At 37.8% G+C, this 15,205-nt stretch overlaps 1 protein-coding gene across 1 annotated transcript; it reads left to right on the plus strand.

Annotated features, from left to right (window-relative positions):
• The first annotated feature begins 11,271 nt into the window (after positions 1–11,271).
• Positions 11,272–14,329, plus strand: LOC121885972 (prolactin-releasing peptide receptor-like). Its single transcript, XM_042395832.1, has 2 exons — positions 11,272–11,720; positions 13,600–14,329. Exons 1-2 carry the CDS (start codon positions 11,272–11,274, stop codon positions 14,231–14,233), a joined length of 1,083 nt encoding a protein of 360 aa, XP_042251766.1. The 3' UTR covers positions 14,234–14,329.
• Positions 14,330–15,205: the final 876 nt, after the last annotated feature.

The following is a 15,205-nucleotide window of genomic DNA, read 5'->3' on the forward strand; positions in this document are numbered from 1 at the left end:
AAGCTGACTGTGGCATGAACTTTGTTGGCACCTCCCAAGAGCTGGAGATGGACGATACAAGTCTGAGCTTCAGTAATGTGGAGAAGGACCTGAACACACAGAGGTGCACCTTGGTGTTTAATCCACCCCCATCCCACATGGACGGTGCATTGGCATGTATGATCGGCATCGCCCTTCATTGTCTGGACTGCACTCTGTTTGAACAGAAAAATCCCATCTGACATATGAAGTTTTGATAATATTTATGGCTGAGGTAGCAGCAGTCATGAATTCAAGACCTCTTATCCCAGTGTCATCGGATCGAGAATTGCCTTTCATCCTTACCCCAGCAATTCTCCTGACCCTCAAAAGAGGCTACAGCTCCTCTCCCTCCAGGCAACTTTGAGGAAGTAAATCTCTTCAAAGAGGAGTGGAAACAAGTTTAAAGCCTGGCTGACACCTTTTGGAACAGGTGGAGGCGTGAATACCTTAAAACATTGCAGCTTCGCCACAGGTGGCAATGGAAAAGGTCAAGCCTTCAAGAAGGGGACATTGTTCTCTCGAAAGGCAATCAGGCAAGAAGAAATGAATTGGTATGGTGCCCCAGCTGTCCATAAGATGACAGGATAGAAGGGGGGAGTAGAGGGAGATGATTGCAAGACCTTCAGCCATCATAGGACCTTGCAAAAATCATGAATAGAATTTACATGTATTTTAAGAAATTAACATAAAAACATCCCTCTCATTTCTCACATTAAGTTGTTTCAATCATGAATCAAGGTCAAAATCTTGACTCAGGCAAACCACTGTGTTTTGCAAACTTGCTGCTACATGCACGTCATTGAAAAGCAGGCCTTAACCTTCACTACGAATGCCAGGAGCAACAAAAACAATTGATGAGCGACGGGACAACAAGTAGAGGATGATAAGCAACATCAAAAATGTAGAACAATGTGAGTTTTTTCTTGGTAAGAGGTCAGCCTGAGTGCTCTTGTGAGTGCTGGCATCTACGCAAAGCTCTATGATGTCCAAGTGGTGTTGACAAGTATATGTCATGCTTGGATTTGATGCTTAAAGTTGATTTTCAGTGTTAATTCTTATTATATTATATATTCATATATATTATATATTAAATATATTCATATAAAACTGAACTAAACTTCACCAAACTATACTAAAAATAAAATCAACATTGAAACCCAGGTAAAAGATTTAAGGGAGAGAGGGGCAATGAAGTGCTGTTCTCATTGACATTAAAAACCTTTTTTAACCTTTTCTAAAGCTAAAATCCAAAGTACCGACATGCATAGTTTATATGAAAATGGTAGTGCTCTGGTGTAGACATTCATTCGCCATCTGCTGCTTTTGTTCACATCAATCATAAGCAGTCTGGTGCAGCCCTTGTGTGCCTCTTCAGTGATGAAGATGAACTGGCTCTTCAGCACTGTGACCTGTGACCTCTGGACCTCTGGACCTACCTGTGTGCTCTGTGACAAACAGAAGGACTTCAGGGTCAATTTAGCAGCTGCTGGAGATTTCAATCGTATCACACAATCTTCCTCAGCAGATAGAGTTTTCCAACTTGTCATGGAATGGTTACGTTTCCATTATTTCTGAATTATTTTCTCAAATGATTTATTATTTTATGAGCTCTTCTGAACTTTAAGACCTTCTTGACCATTCTGGCTTAAAAGGTGTGTTTCAAATTTCATCCTTGATTTTGGTAAAAACACTTGAACAAATTTCAACAACTTAGTTTTTCTGGAGCTTTCAGGTAAACTGAACTGATATTTCTCCTTCAAGGGATAATTGTGAATTCAAACATCTATAATTCCATAACAAACTCCCTAACCCTTTGAAACTCATATTTTGTAGTTTTTGCATTCAGTGGTGTGAAAAAATGTGTGAAATGTAAGTACAGTAATGCAGGGCAGAGGGCAGAGTGGCCTGTTACCTCATCCAGTCCAATTTCTCTTGCAAGGTCATTTTGATTGAGCTTCTAAGATTACATACAGTATAACTACTAAGAAAGACAAATCAAACCTAATTAAGAGGCCAAATTGAGCTCTTGAGTATGAATATAACAAATTATGTATAATTTCTAATTGTATTATAATGTATATAATTGATAAACTTTGTCTAAAACAAGAATAGATGGTATCATTTAATCTGAAATGTGGTCCATCCCATGTGCTGCATTACTATTTATTGTGTTCCTCCTTCATATTGATCTACTACTTTAACCTGATCATATGAATTAGAGTGGGTTTAAGGTCATTTATAGCAACTCCTAATATTGTCCTTCAACCTATTTGTTTGTGCATTTTCTTCTTTTTTTCAGGATATCAACACAGGAAATCAGGAGTAATAAACTGCAAAAGGAATAACCACATGTCTGTGGTGGTTCTGTGGCGCATGTCTGTCGAAGCTCCAATTAAGCTCATAAGTTACACAAACAAACAGAGTGCTTATCATGTTTGATCACTGAGACATTATGCTGAAATTTGCATACTACAGTAACAGATTAGTGACACAGGCAGGTGGAGGGGAGTTCCATGTGCAGAGAAAACTGAGCTGACAATTGGGAATTTAAAACACTGGGAGCGTAGAGATACTGAATATTTGGACAGCCATTACAATTGAAACTGTCTTTTCTTTGAAATTGTGGCTATTTCTATAGAAATCAATTAATCAAGTTTATTTGTCATGTAAGCATGTAATAGACAATCATCGTGAAATGAGATCCTTCCTGTGGCTCAGATCGGCTCCTCATTTGTAGAATGATAATCATTTGCTATTATGTGAAGCTTTCCTGCAAATACTGATTGGACGTTGTTTTAATTCTCATAATAATGGTAACTTGAATAGCAACATTAATCACAAATTTCATTATTCATTCAAGCTGTCAATCATTTTGTAGATGGTCCAATTTGCACACTATAGGCGACTGGCTGAAAATTGAAATAAGGAAATTCTATTTCCATTGGGAAATAGAAAGTTGAAAAGATGAATTTGATGGGTGATTGAAAGAGAGAGAGAAATTTCAGAGCTGTTCCTGAGTTAGAGTAAGGGTCAACTCCACAAGACCTCTCTTTTCTTGACAGACTGATAGGCACAGAACTACTGATAACACGCCCATTCATATGGAATAGGCTTTTGAAAAAAGTCACATGGGAAGGCCAAAGGTGCTGTTGTGACGTTGAATACAATGAAATCCGAAGCTAAAGTGGTGCTATGTGCAAGTGTAATGAACTGGAATAGGAATATTGCACCAGCTATTTTCAGGCGGCAAGAATGTAAAGAAGAGACATTTGTTAAAAATCCCATCGCAGCTGCTTGGACACACGGATATACAAGGACAACACCTGACAGAAAACATGTGGAATCCTTCGGTGTAAGGCTGACACATGCAGGCACACGTTACATACTGATGAAAGTCTGCACATACATCTTTATTTTCATTCAAAATGCATGTACAAGACTGGGGCATGACTCACAGCCGACAGCAATGTAAAACACTTCTCCTCACTTACCTCTACTGAGCCCTGTCGATTATCTGAGTTTCAGGTATGTATATCGATTCTGGAAAGAGATGATGCTCTTGATTTTTTATATTTTAAGTGCAATTTTTCAGTTTCAATTTTGAACACGACAAAAAAAAATTCCATCAACTTCCATTACATTGCAGTTATATCGAGACAGAAATCTGAGACAAGGTCATCTCAACACTTCAGAAAATACAACAAAAACTACCTGCGTGGGTAGATGGAGACTAAACTGCACATTACTGCTCCCACTTGACCAATTATACAACAGCATTTTGTGAAATTTCATAGCTATGCAGAATGTCACACATTGGAGGACATAACAGAAATTGGGGACGAAGCTAAGAAAAACAAAATTTTAAGTGGCCGTAAAACTCTTGCAAAATTGTCATTTAATTAGACATTTTTCCACCTTAGAAATATAGTAAAAGTCAGACAATATCTTGCACTTTCAGTTGCAAAGAAATGGATCCATGCTTGGATTGTCTTTTGCCTTAACTATTGCAGTACTCTTTTAATCAGACTTACTCTAATGTCTCTGAAGTATGGAGAGGCAGCGTTTTCTCATCATGGACCAACACTGTGAATAGCCTCTGTCTGATAAATGTTTTAACATTTTTGGTGCAATTTCCTGTAGAACATTTTGTGCTGCATCTTAAGGTCACTGAGAAAAATTGCAAAAGCAAATCTTGAAATTAAAAAAAAAACTGCTGGAATTAAATAAAAATGGCCTGCAATAAACTAATATTGTGACAGTTTAAAAATGTATTGGATATCTTTTTCTACATATATTTATATTATTGTTAATTTCATAATGTTTTTTATAAGTGAGAAAATGTGTTTTTCTGTCGGAATTTGAGCCACACTTTAAAGCAGCAAAGCCTCTTCTCGCCTCTGCTCATGTCTGCCTTCCCTACATTAATTTTAAAGTATTCTTGAAACCAGCTCCTCCACAAGCCGGCAGTCGCATACTGTGCTTGTTTACATCCGTGTCTGATGCAGAGATGGGACTAAAATAAAGACTCCAGGTGGCAGAATGAGTTTTGTCTATATGAGGTGAATAAAGAGCCTCTGAATCACATGAGTCAGATGAAGTTGTGATTCTGTGCCTCAGGAGATGTTGTATGCAGATATTTGTCCTGGCGGGGTTTCATTCATGTTGAACAGAGCATCACTCTGATCAAGACTCCACCTTGATGATAAGTTCCAGTGGGATCAAAGCTTCCTTGGAGGAGCGCTATAAGTATCTGCTTTTCTGTGAAGTTCAAACAGACTATTTCAGTATATAAACATATGTTCAGCAGGCAGTGCTTTATACTGACTGTTAACAGTGAGCTATTAGGCTACTATCAGCTGTAGAGAAGAGGAAAGGTGAGCTGGGGTCGCCTTTCCTCAAGATGAAGCATTCTTGACTCACTGGCAGTTTTAGTGCATCTCAGGGAGTCTCGAATGACATAACGATGCCTAATGGCATCTGAGAAATTGCAGACAACATAGCACGTCAACACTGCTCTGATACTCTCACCAGTATCAGCCATCTTGCTAGAATCAGCAATGACCTCAAGAATCATATCAGAGTCACCTCACATCACAACCTATGTGAGATGAGTGTTAAGTTACTGCCACTCTTATGGTTTTCTTTTGGGTGTTTAATGCTCTGTCACGATTCAAACCGAGAAGTAGAAGTAGAATTTTCCTAAACTGCTTGTCTTGCACAGAGAAGTTGTCTAGTCTCCTCATACAATTTTATACGTACCTCATATGTACCAACAGGAAATACTTACATGTAATAAAGAGCTTATAATTTGTAACTGATGACTTTATTTAAGGTCCTCGTTTACAAGTTATCAAATCTATCATTTGAAATGTTAGTAATCCATTGATAAAAGGTAAAGGCTCTAACTTCCTGCTAAGACATCAATTCTGTAACCACAAATGTTGATAAAGGGTTTCTTACCTCCTAATGGGCCATCAGCAAATTAGTAAGTTATCTTCAATCATACATTTTAGTTAATCATTAATAATGGATTAATAATGCAATGCCACTTGGAGACAGCAGAAGCAAGCAGTGAACACAACACTGATATATTTATCCTCTTTTAATATGGAAATATTTGTACATCCAGCAGATATGTAGTAACATTATTTGGAGTTGTGTTTATGGCCACCTGATCAATGAAAGTCCAATATTTACTCTCCTTTTAGATGTGGTTTTGGTCTTCTCTGAGGAAAATATCTGGCTTTTTAGCTGCTAAATGCTCCGCTATGTTCACCAGCTTGTTCTGTCTGTATGCTGTTTGGTGTTGGACAAGTAGTGCACAGTAGCTTTTTTATTGAGCACAGCTGCCTGCTATGGGAAAAAATAATGACATGAGAGTAGTGAGAGAGAACCGAAATAGTAAATTTGTGGCCCGGAAAACCAAAATGACCTGAAACATGTCGAGTCCATGAAGCAGAAAAACTGCAGTTCTCTGTGGGTTCATCACTACGAATGACACGTACAAGTAATCATGGACTCCATATAAAAAAATATTGATTATAGGCACTTTAACAAATGGATTTGAGTCTCAGTGCAGGGGTCCTAACCATGATAAATTAAAGAGCTAAAAAGATAAAGCAAGGGTCATGCTGGAGGAGGACAGACTGACAGACAAGGTTATTCTGTTAATTGCTTATTATTACTAATAATGATTCATTAACTGCCATTAGTTACAACTTTAACACCCTTTATAAAGTATGCATTATCTAAATCAGCCATATGTGTAACATTAACTCACATAGTTTTACCAGAGAGACTCCACTGGAACATCTACTGCCAACAGACTATTAAAACTCAAATTAAACTATAATAATGTACAGGTTTTTAATATTTACCAAGACATATAATTACCTGCCTACCATATTATATTCATTTCAAGTCAAACATATTTCATGTAATTAGTGTGAAAACACTTTGAGAGTTTGCATGAAATTAGTTGTTGTTTTAAAATACACTTTATATTTATATTTATAATATTGATTATGGAGCCTGATGGGGCTCTAACAGCAGGTGGTCCAGCTCCTTCACAACTGATTACTTCACACAGAACTTATTTGCATCAACAACACACATATTTTTACATCTTTTAATGGGCAGTTTCACCTTATTATTATTTTTTAATACTATTACTCCATCTGGTTTGCGTATTTTATGATCTTTGCAGCCACAGATGTGCCTTTCTGGATAAAAACACTGCACCACCAGATAAACATGTTGCTTCCTACAATACTGTGCTCCAAACCTGTGATAATGATGTGACTGTAGATGGATTTCTTCTGGCGCCTTGGGGAGTAAATTGATTCTTGCTCTTTTTCTCTTTTCCATTATCACGCTTTTTTACAAGCCTGACAATACAAAAGATGACAACACTATCATTATAATGTATTTTATATGTAATGCATATACACAGTATAATGTATATGAAATGTGAATGTTTTCAGAAGAATAGATGTATTATTCTTATTATTGTGACATGCAGCGAGATTATTCCCATGTCAGTTTTCAATCTGTGATCTTTTTCTTCACACAGTTGACTAGGTTTGCTGCTTGATCATTTGTCTTTCACCTGCAAGCAGCCAATTTAGGTGTCTCCAAGAAGTCTTATCTTTTTCATCTGTACCTTCTTCCGGCGATTTGAGCAAATTTTCCGCTTGTGCTCATTTCTGCAAAACTCAAATGGCATGCTTACTTAAAAGTCCAAGTCAATTGTAGGAAGAGGAAGGAAGAGCAGCGGGGGCATAACTGCAGTTTTACTTCATCACTCATCCTCCATCTATAATACAATGAAAAGGTTATTTTGTTATTATTCTCAGCAACAGAAATGTCTTAAGCTTTACTTTGCCATTTGGAACAGGGAACATGTAACTGTGATTAACGATGCACTTTAAAACCTTTTATCCAGGGAAGGTTTGTGGACAGAATTAGAGTATAAGAACTCACTTGTCTAGGTTGGGGTTTAGGACATGATGCTCTAAATTGAGACATTTTCACAATGCTATTTTTTTTTTTAAAAAAAGCAAGAAGCTGTGCACACTCTCTGCTTCACTTGCAATTACATTAGTTTTTGTTGGGAGCAACATTTTGATGCACTCACCGTCAAGTTATTTGCCTATAAGGGGTGCAAAAATGTAATTTTAATTGCAAAAGGCATGTAGTATAAATGATAAACTCCATCTTTCACTGAGCTTGAAATGCAATTACATCTTTAAACAACAGGTGAAAACATCACAGGACAAATAGTGAAAACTTACAATAATGAGGTGGTAGTTTCTTTGTTTACTGAGGAACTTTTCAGGTCAATTTCTGGACAGAGATTGACCTCAATGCACGCTTGTTTCCAAATGCAACAATTAAAACTTCCACTTCATCAGCCCTTAACATGGTGTTAAAGCAGAGGGCTACTGGCAGTGCAGCTGCACAAACAAACAAGCAAACAGGCAAGTAAATAAATAATCCAACAGCTGCCGGATAGAGTCCTGCATACGTCTGTGAACAGATCAATAATATCCTGAGATCTATCGGTCATGACCACAAGATAATCAGTTCAAGATCAAACATCATTTTCAAGTCCACACCATCTATCTTTTTGGGACTCTGCCATCTTATTGGCTTACTGTCATTTCCACAGACTTCTCTCTCCCTGTGTCTCCTCTCTCTCTCTCTTTCCCTCTCTTTGTAAAACAGCAGCAGCCTCATCTCACTCACTGTGCAGAAGCGCAGAAGGAAGGTTTGCTCTTCATACTCATCATATTGAGGAACGCCAACACAGGTAAGTTACTGGGTTACTACTTTTATCTGTATTTGTTTGTATGTTTCTTTATTTAGATTTTTGCTAGCCTCTTGTCATAGGTACAGTATTGGCATCATCTTTTCCCCAAGACAAAACAAAACAAAACAAAATAGAATAGAAAATAATAGAATAGAAAAATGAATGGGTTAAAATCCTTCATTAAAAAGTAGTGTAAATAGTCTAAATAGTTGCAAGTTACACATTATGATCCTTGTATTTTATATGTTCATCATCCATTACAATCCAAATTTTAATGAGTGAAATATTCACTTCAGAAAGGTCACAGTTTCCTCCTATGCATGTAATGCAGGCAACATAGTTTGAGCTGATATTATGTAATTATCGAGGATTTATTTGCATAACCAGTATATTCATATCTATTTCAACCCCCCCTTTCTTTTTCTTTTTTAAATAAATGAGTGTTGAGGTATATATCGGTTGGGGCTAACAGCCTTATGTGCCAGAGCTCTGTTACGTAAGACCTCTTGACATTATAATCCAAAGGTCGTTATCAAGACTTCACTGATCAAGTCAGACTATCCAAATTATATTGTATGAGATATATGTTGAAAAAAGCGTTAAATTCAGTATTCAAATTATTCGAGATGGTTAAGAATCTGATCTGTGAACATGTACAAATTTATCCTAAAGGGAAGGAAAACAAAAAAAAAGACAAATACTGCATGTTGTTACTCATTGCTCTGTTTTTTGTTTTTTAAGATCTTTTTTTTTTTTAAGGTTTTTGCTTTTATTTGACAGACAGTGAGGCAGAGACAGGAAGCTAGGGAGAGAGAGGGGGGAAGGGGGGTTATGACATGCAACACAGGTCCCCTGGCTGGGAGTTCAGCCGTGGACGTTGCGGTTATGCGGTATGCGCCTTTTAAAAATATAGATTTTTCTGCACTGTAACATCCAGATTGGTAAGATACTGTGCCATCTGGTTTGAGCTCATAGGTGTAACAAGTTTCAGTTTTAAAAGGAGAGTCCTCATTTTATTTATGAGGCTGAAGATCTGAACATTTCATATCTGAGTGTAATCTCTGAAGAGATTTAAGTCAGCATCTTTTTAATAACTACGCATCAGAGATAATGTTCTCTACATATAAGTGTAAGCTCTTTCCTACATACCGTGTGTGGCAATGCATAATTCATAATTTCCTTTCAAATGATAGTCGTATACAGTTAATAAGAAAACACTGCAAATTTTACCGTAGATTTCTGTACTTACTGTGTATGTTAATGTGGTACAATATTTATACAGTAGATAATGTAATACTAGTCTGAAACACAAACATTTTTATCCCCATGGGATAATTTAAGAAAATCAATTAAAGCCAGCAAGCACAAAACAAAAACCCTGATTACTGTTCAGTAAAATCACACTTCCACACTATTCATGAATATTCCTATTAGTAGTCAGTAATAAGTAAGTTAATTAAACACGGAAAAAGGTGAGTCACCTGAGAAACCTCACAGCAGCATAAGAGCTATAGAAAGGCCAGACAATTACTGTCGATGCGATAGTGGCAAACGATGCCAAATTATGCAAAGCAGTGAGGTGAAAAGGTTTAAAAAGTTGTGATGTAATTATGTGCAAAACATATGGAAATCACATTAGCAAAGAGATGCACCGTGGTCACAGGTAGCCCCTCACCGACACTGACTAAATGACTCTTAATGTAAGCAACAGGTATAGTGAGTTATCACAAAATCACAATGAAAACAAACAATATGAGCTTAATAAAACAGATTTTAACTGCAGAACTATTACATGTAAGATGTTTCTGTTATTTTGTCCACAACCTGTAGTTTTAATTCATTAACCTGATTCAGTAAGACACATTACATAAAGGATGATACAATTTAAAGCAGTAAGACATGTTTCAGAATCACTTTGCTTTAACCTGCTCATATATAATGTATTTGTATGTAATAATGGTGAAAATATGTATGCATCTTATCCTACAACCTACAGAAATATGTTATTGTCACTAATGGAATCCTTGAAAACACAAAGCAGCAAAAATTCACATTATCTTCACTTGATAAGAGGTTACATTTATTCTTTATTGTTGTACAAAAGCAATATCAGACCTAAGGAAAGAGACCTTCACGGGAAAGCAGCCTCATGCCTTCCACTCAGTCAAACTAAGACAATAATAATTTAAAGGCTGTCCTTCCTGCAAGATATTGATTGATAAGACATTTTAAGTCAAATTCCAGTCATCATATCACGGCTTCAATGTTCAACATAAAGCTTTGAAGTGATTTTGCACTGGTGATTTAATATCTAGAAATCCCATGCCAAAGGCAAAGTTATGCTACAAATTCCCCTTCCTTTAATCTTCTCCAATTCATTCTTCACTGTGTTACTCTGACGACGACCAGCAAGTATATATATCTATATATCAATATATCTATATATACATATAAAAGTATCAAAATCCAGCCCTTCATTCATGTTGTGGAATTATTCTACTGATGCTGCAAAGTGCTAAAAAAACAGTAATCACATTAATACAGTATGTCCTTTAAATGCAGACACAACCCTGTGATTTGACATTTTCCATATGCACATTTCAGTGGAGGATACACAATGTTCTGCTGCTCATCTTAGCCCCTCACATTCAAATGCATTTATAATGATAAACCCTTTAATAATGTGCTTTTCACCTTTTAGTGTGAGAATGTATTGGTGCTGGTAAAAGCATAGTTAGTCAATAATGGTCTCCCATTTTGTAAATGTCATGACCTATTGCCAGTAGAATGCTGTTTTAATTTTGCATGTATCCTTGGACTGAATACTCTGCTTTGTTAGACATCTGACCTCAAGAAAAGTTGTTAAAGTTCTGTTAAAACAGCTGAAAAACTGCTTTTTTTTAAACATTTTGGACAGTGACAGATTGAGCTTTGCTGCCATGGAGGGTAATCACAGTGGCTTGTCTGGAAGCACACAGCCATCTGTGGCTGGAGAACAGACAGATGGACACATTTACGAGGTTGCCGTGCAGAACAGCTCCACCAACCGCAGCTCCCAGTTTGCAGATGTGGCACTGCTGCAGACGTTCAAGCCTCTCATCATCCCCTGTTACGTGCTGGTGGTAGTGGTGGGCGTCTTTGGGAACTACCTGCTCCTCTACGTCATCTGCCGTACCCGCAAGATGCACAATGTCACCAACTTCTTCATAGGAAACTTGGCCTTCTCTGACATGCTTATGTGCGTGACGTGTGTCCCCTTCACTCTCGCCTACGCCTTCAACCCTCACGGTTGGGTTTTTGGCTGCTCAATGTGTTATCTGGTGTTTCTCATCCAACCTGTCACAGTCTATGTTTCAGTCTTCACGCTCACAGCTATTGCTGTTGACAGGTGGGTGAATCTCTCTGAAATGCCACTCAGATCAATTTTTTTCTTTGCCTGTTTTGTCCTTCATCATCTCTTTCCTTCAGTGGTGTTTGTGCTGCCACTTGCAAAACAGATTTATATCTCAGGAGACTGCCCTGGTTAGATAATGGTCAAATAAAATAAAGTGAATTCCCTCTCTATATTCATGCATTTACTTCACATTTCAAACACCATTTCAAATATGAGTGGTGTGTAATTGACAGAAATGAGACAATCAGAAAATGATATCCCATTTGTAGTAATTAAGAAATTAGGTGTGAAGATGGACTGATTAATCAGTGTGTACTTGCAATAGCAACACTTTAAAAAAAGGGCTCATGCTTAATAAATGCATGGCTAAAATATTACACATCATGATTCAGCGCATGCATCAATACATGATGTAACTTTGACTCCACCAGCTTAATATTAATCAGTGATGAAGGCTTTATTAGCTCATGTGACTGTACAATAAATTAGAAACTTTAATTAGCAAGTTAATTCATAGATTAATTAACACAGCTGCAGGATTTTAGAAGATGACTCCATTTCAGAATGTATAAACAGAGACCAAAGAGTTTGAGCTTGCAGCAATGTGTACCTGATAGGAGCCGACCAAGATCCAATTATCCTGTTTTGTACTTTGCGCACAGACAGAAGAATCAGACATGTGCTGTGAAGAGATGTCTCCCATTAGACCCCTGAGATCCAAAGACTCTCTGCTGCTCGCTGTACAAAAAACTCACATCTACAGCAAAGCCGCCTTCTGCAGTTTTGCTCTCGAACTGTTGATTTCTCTCCCTCCAGTGCTGACGACAGCAGCATTAATTGAAGCTTTTCAGCACCACTTGAAAACTTACCTTGGCTTTGCTTTCACGTAAAATTACTGCTCCACTTTCTTTTTGTTGTGTAAACCTCTGATCAATGTCAAAAGTTACAAATGTAAATGATTTTCCTCTCTTTTCTTGTCAAATGACACAGGTGTATGTTAAAATTGTCTGCTGTTTCTCTCTAAATGTTTCTGGTTGTCTCATATTACAGTTTTATTTTAAAGAGGCTTAAGAAACGCGCTGGTCTGAGCTTCTGCTTCACAGTTTTTCAAGTCTGGTCAGGTGCCAAAATGAACATTGAAACAAGTTTTACTTGCTGTAATCATTTGTCCTGTTCATACAGACCATTAAGAGATCCCTACATAATGCACTTACAATGTAGGGGATGGGTGACAAAATCCACAGCCCTCCTTTTGTGCAAAAATGTACTTAAGTGGATATTTTTCTTTTTAGTGCCAAAGTCCTTCTTTTTGTTAGAATCTTTTTACTGCAGCTGAACAGAAAAGTCAGTCGAGACACGAAGAGAATTTTTTACTAAAAAGACTGTGACTGTGGAAGATTTTGAAGACTGGAAGACTTTATTTGACTAACTCAGATGGCTGAAGCTTCATATTGACTGCAGATAAACTTTCAAATACATTTCTGCATGGAAGGAGGCTTGTGGATTATATCACCCATCTCTTATATTGTAAGTACATTATAAAGGGATCTAATGGTCATTATGAACAAGAGGAATGATTATGGCAAGAAAAGCCTATTTCAATGTTCATTTGGGCAACTGACTGTTGTTTTAAGACAGACTTGAAAAATTGTGAACCCATCCTTTAAAGCTAATTAACTAATTTAACATTTATAAAGCAAGTAATCACATGAACAACTGTAATAGTGATGAACCTTTATTAATTTTATGCTGCAGGAGTTCATGATAAATGCATTAATTCATACATGAAATCATGATTAGTCATGCATTAAGCATGAGGGTTTTTTTCACCCTTATTATTAAGTACAACTCTTTCTTTTCCATTTTATTGCAGATATTATGCGACAGTGCACCCCCTGAAGAAACGTACATCTGTGGCTACCTGCGCCTCTGTCCTCACTGGAATCTGGCTGCTGTCTTGTGGGCTGGTAGCTCCTGCAGTGATCCACACCTATCATGTAGAGTTCAAAGAGGAAGGCTTCACCATCTGTGAGGAGTTCTGGTTGGGTCAAGAGACAGAGAGACGTGCTTATGCGTACAGCACCCTGCTGATCACATATGTTCTGCCATTGTCTGCTGTCTTTGTCTCTTATCTCTGCATCACTGTCAAGCTGAAGAAATGTGTCGCTCCAGGCAACAGGACACAAGGTCAGACGGGTGCTCAGCAAGCTCGTAAGAGAAAGATCTTTCGCTTGGTTGCACTTTTGGTGTCAGCCTTTGCAGTGTGCTGGCTTCCTATTCATGTATTCAATGTGCTGCGAGACATTGACATTCACATCATCAACAAGCGCTACTTTTTGCTTATCCAGCTGCTGTGCCACCTGTGTGCCATGAGCTCGTCTTGTTGTAACCCCTTCCTGTATGCATGGCTACATGACCGCTTCCGCACCGAGTTGAGGAAGATGTTCAAGTGCAATCGTCGCATTGGAGTGCCTGCCAATCACTGTGCTGCCAGTGTGGTCCTGTGATAACCTGGTGAAGAGGATCCTTTGTTGTTATTGAACTGTAAGTTCCTGATTCATCTTGAATACAAGTGGAAACTTTGGTGTGTCACCAAATGAATGGTGTTTATCCTCTGGCCACTAACAACATCTACAGAAACGTTCATGGCAATCCACTAATTACCTATGTTGTGTACAAAGATGATCTATTGGTCAAGGGTGGCTCTTGGAGTGAGGTCAGTCCTCTGGGGAGCATGAAGGTGTTAATCCAGTCATTAGAGTTTGAGATATAATATGAACAAATACAAACATTGGTCAAGGGAAACCTTCACATGACGGTGGTGTTAGATGAAAGGTCAGGGGGGGTCAATACCATCTGAAGAGGGTCAAGAACAGCACAGTATGTCTTTGACTTTCGTCCCCTGGCAACCATGAACATTCATCATTCAACCTCCCAAACCAATCAAGCCAGTAGTTGTTGAGATATCTCTCTCTGGAACACCATTATTAAAGGTTGCCCGTCCTTTGACCAGCACTGCTACTGGAGCAAGTACTACCAGCCAGGCTAAAAGATAAATGTTCACTATTAATTTCATGCTTTGTAAATGAAATATTCCAATGAAAACAGAAAATGAGAGAAAACTATGTGGAGATGTGTGAATGTTTGAAATCTATGAAATTGCATATATGTACTACTGTACCTTCATGTTATATCTGTCCTGTAATGCTGAAAATGTGAGATGAGACCTTAATGGCAACAGATGAATGCTGATAAATATTTGAAAAAGCTAGCTCAGGGTAGTGCAGGGTAGCAAAGTGCAGCTGTATTGGACATGAAGAGAAAATGAGAGCATTGGTTCATTGTGTTATTTCAATAGTCATTGCAGAGGTTGTTTCCACCAGGGAACTGGTGTCAGAACTAATCGTTGTGTGGTGCTCCTATATGGAGCCCAGTGGAATCAATTAAATTCATGAACTTGCTCCCCCTAGGGTTTAATT

This window comes from Thunnus maccoyii, chromosome 19 (genome assembly GCF_910596095.1).
Source record: "Thunnus maccoyii chromosome 19, fThuMac1.1, whole genome shotgun sequence".
Classification (NCBI taxonomy): domain Eukaryota; kingdom Metazoa; phylum Chordata; class Actinopteri; order Scombriformes; family Scombridae; genus Thunnus; species Thunnus maccoyii.

Coding starts and splice junctions, on each gene's coding strand:
- LOC121885972 (XM_042395832.1), top strand. CDS start 11,272: ATGGAGGGTAATCACAGTGGCTTGTCTGGAAGCACACAGCCATCTGTG. Junction 11,721..13,599: donor ACAGCTATTGCTGTTGACAG/GTGGGTGAATCT, acceptor ATTTTATTGCAG/ATATTATGCGACAGTGCACC.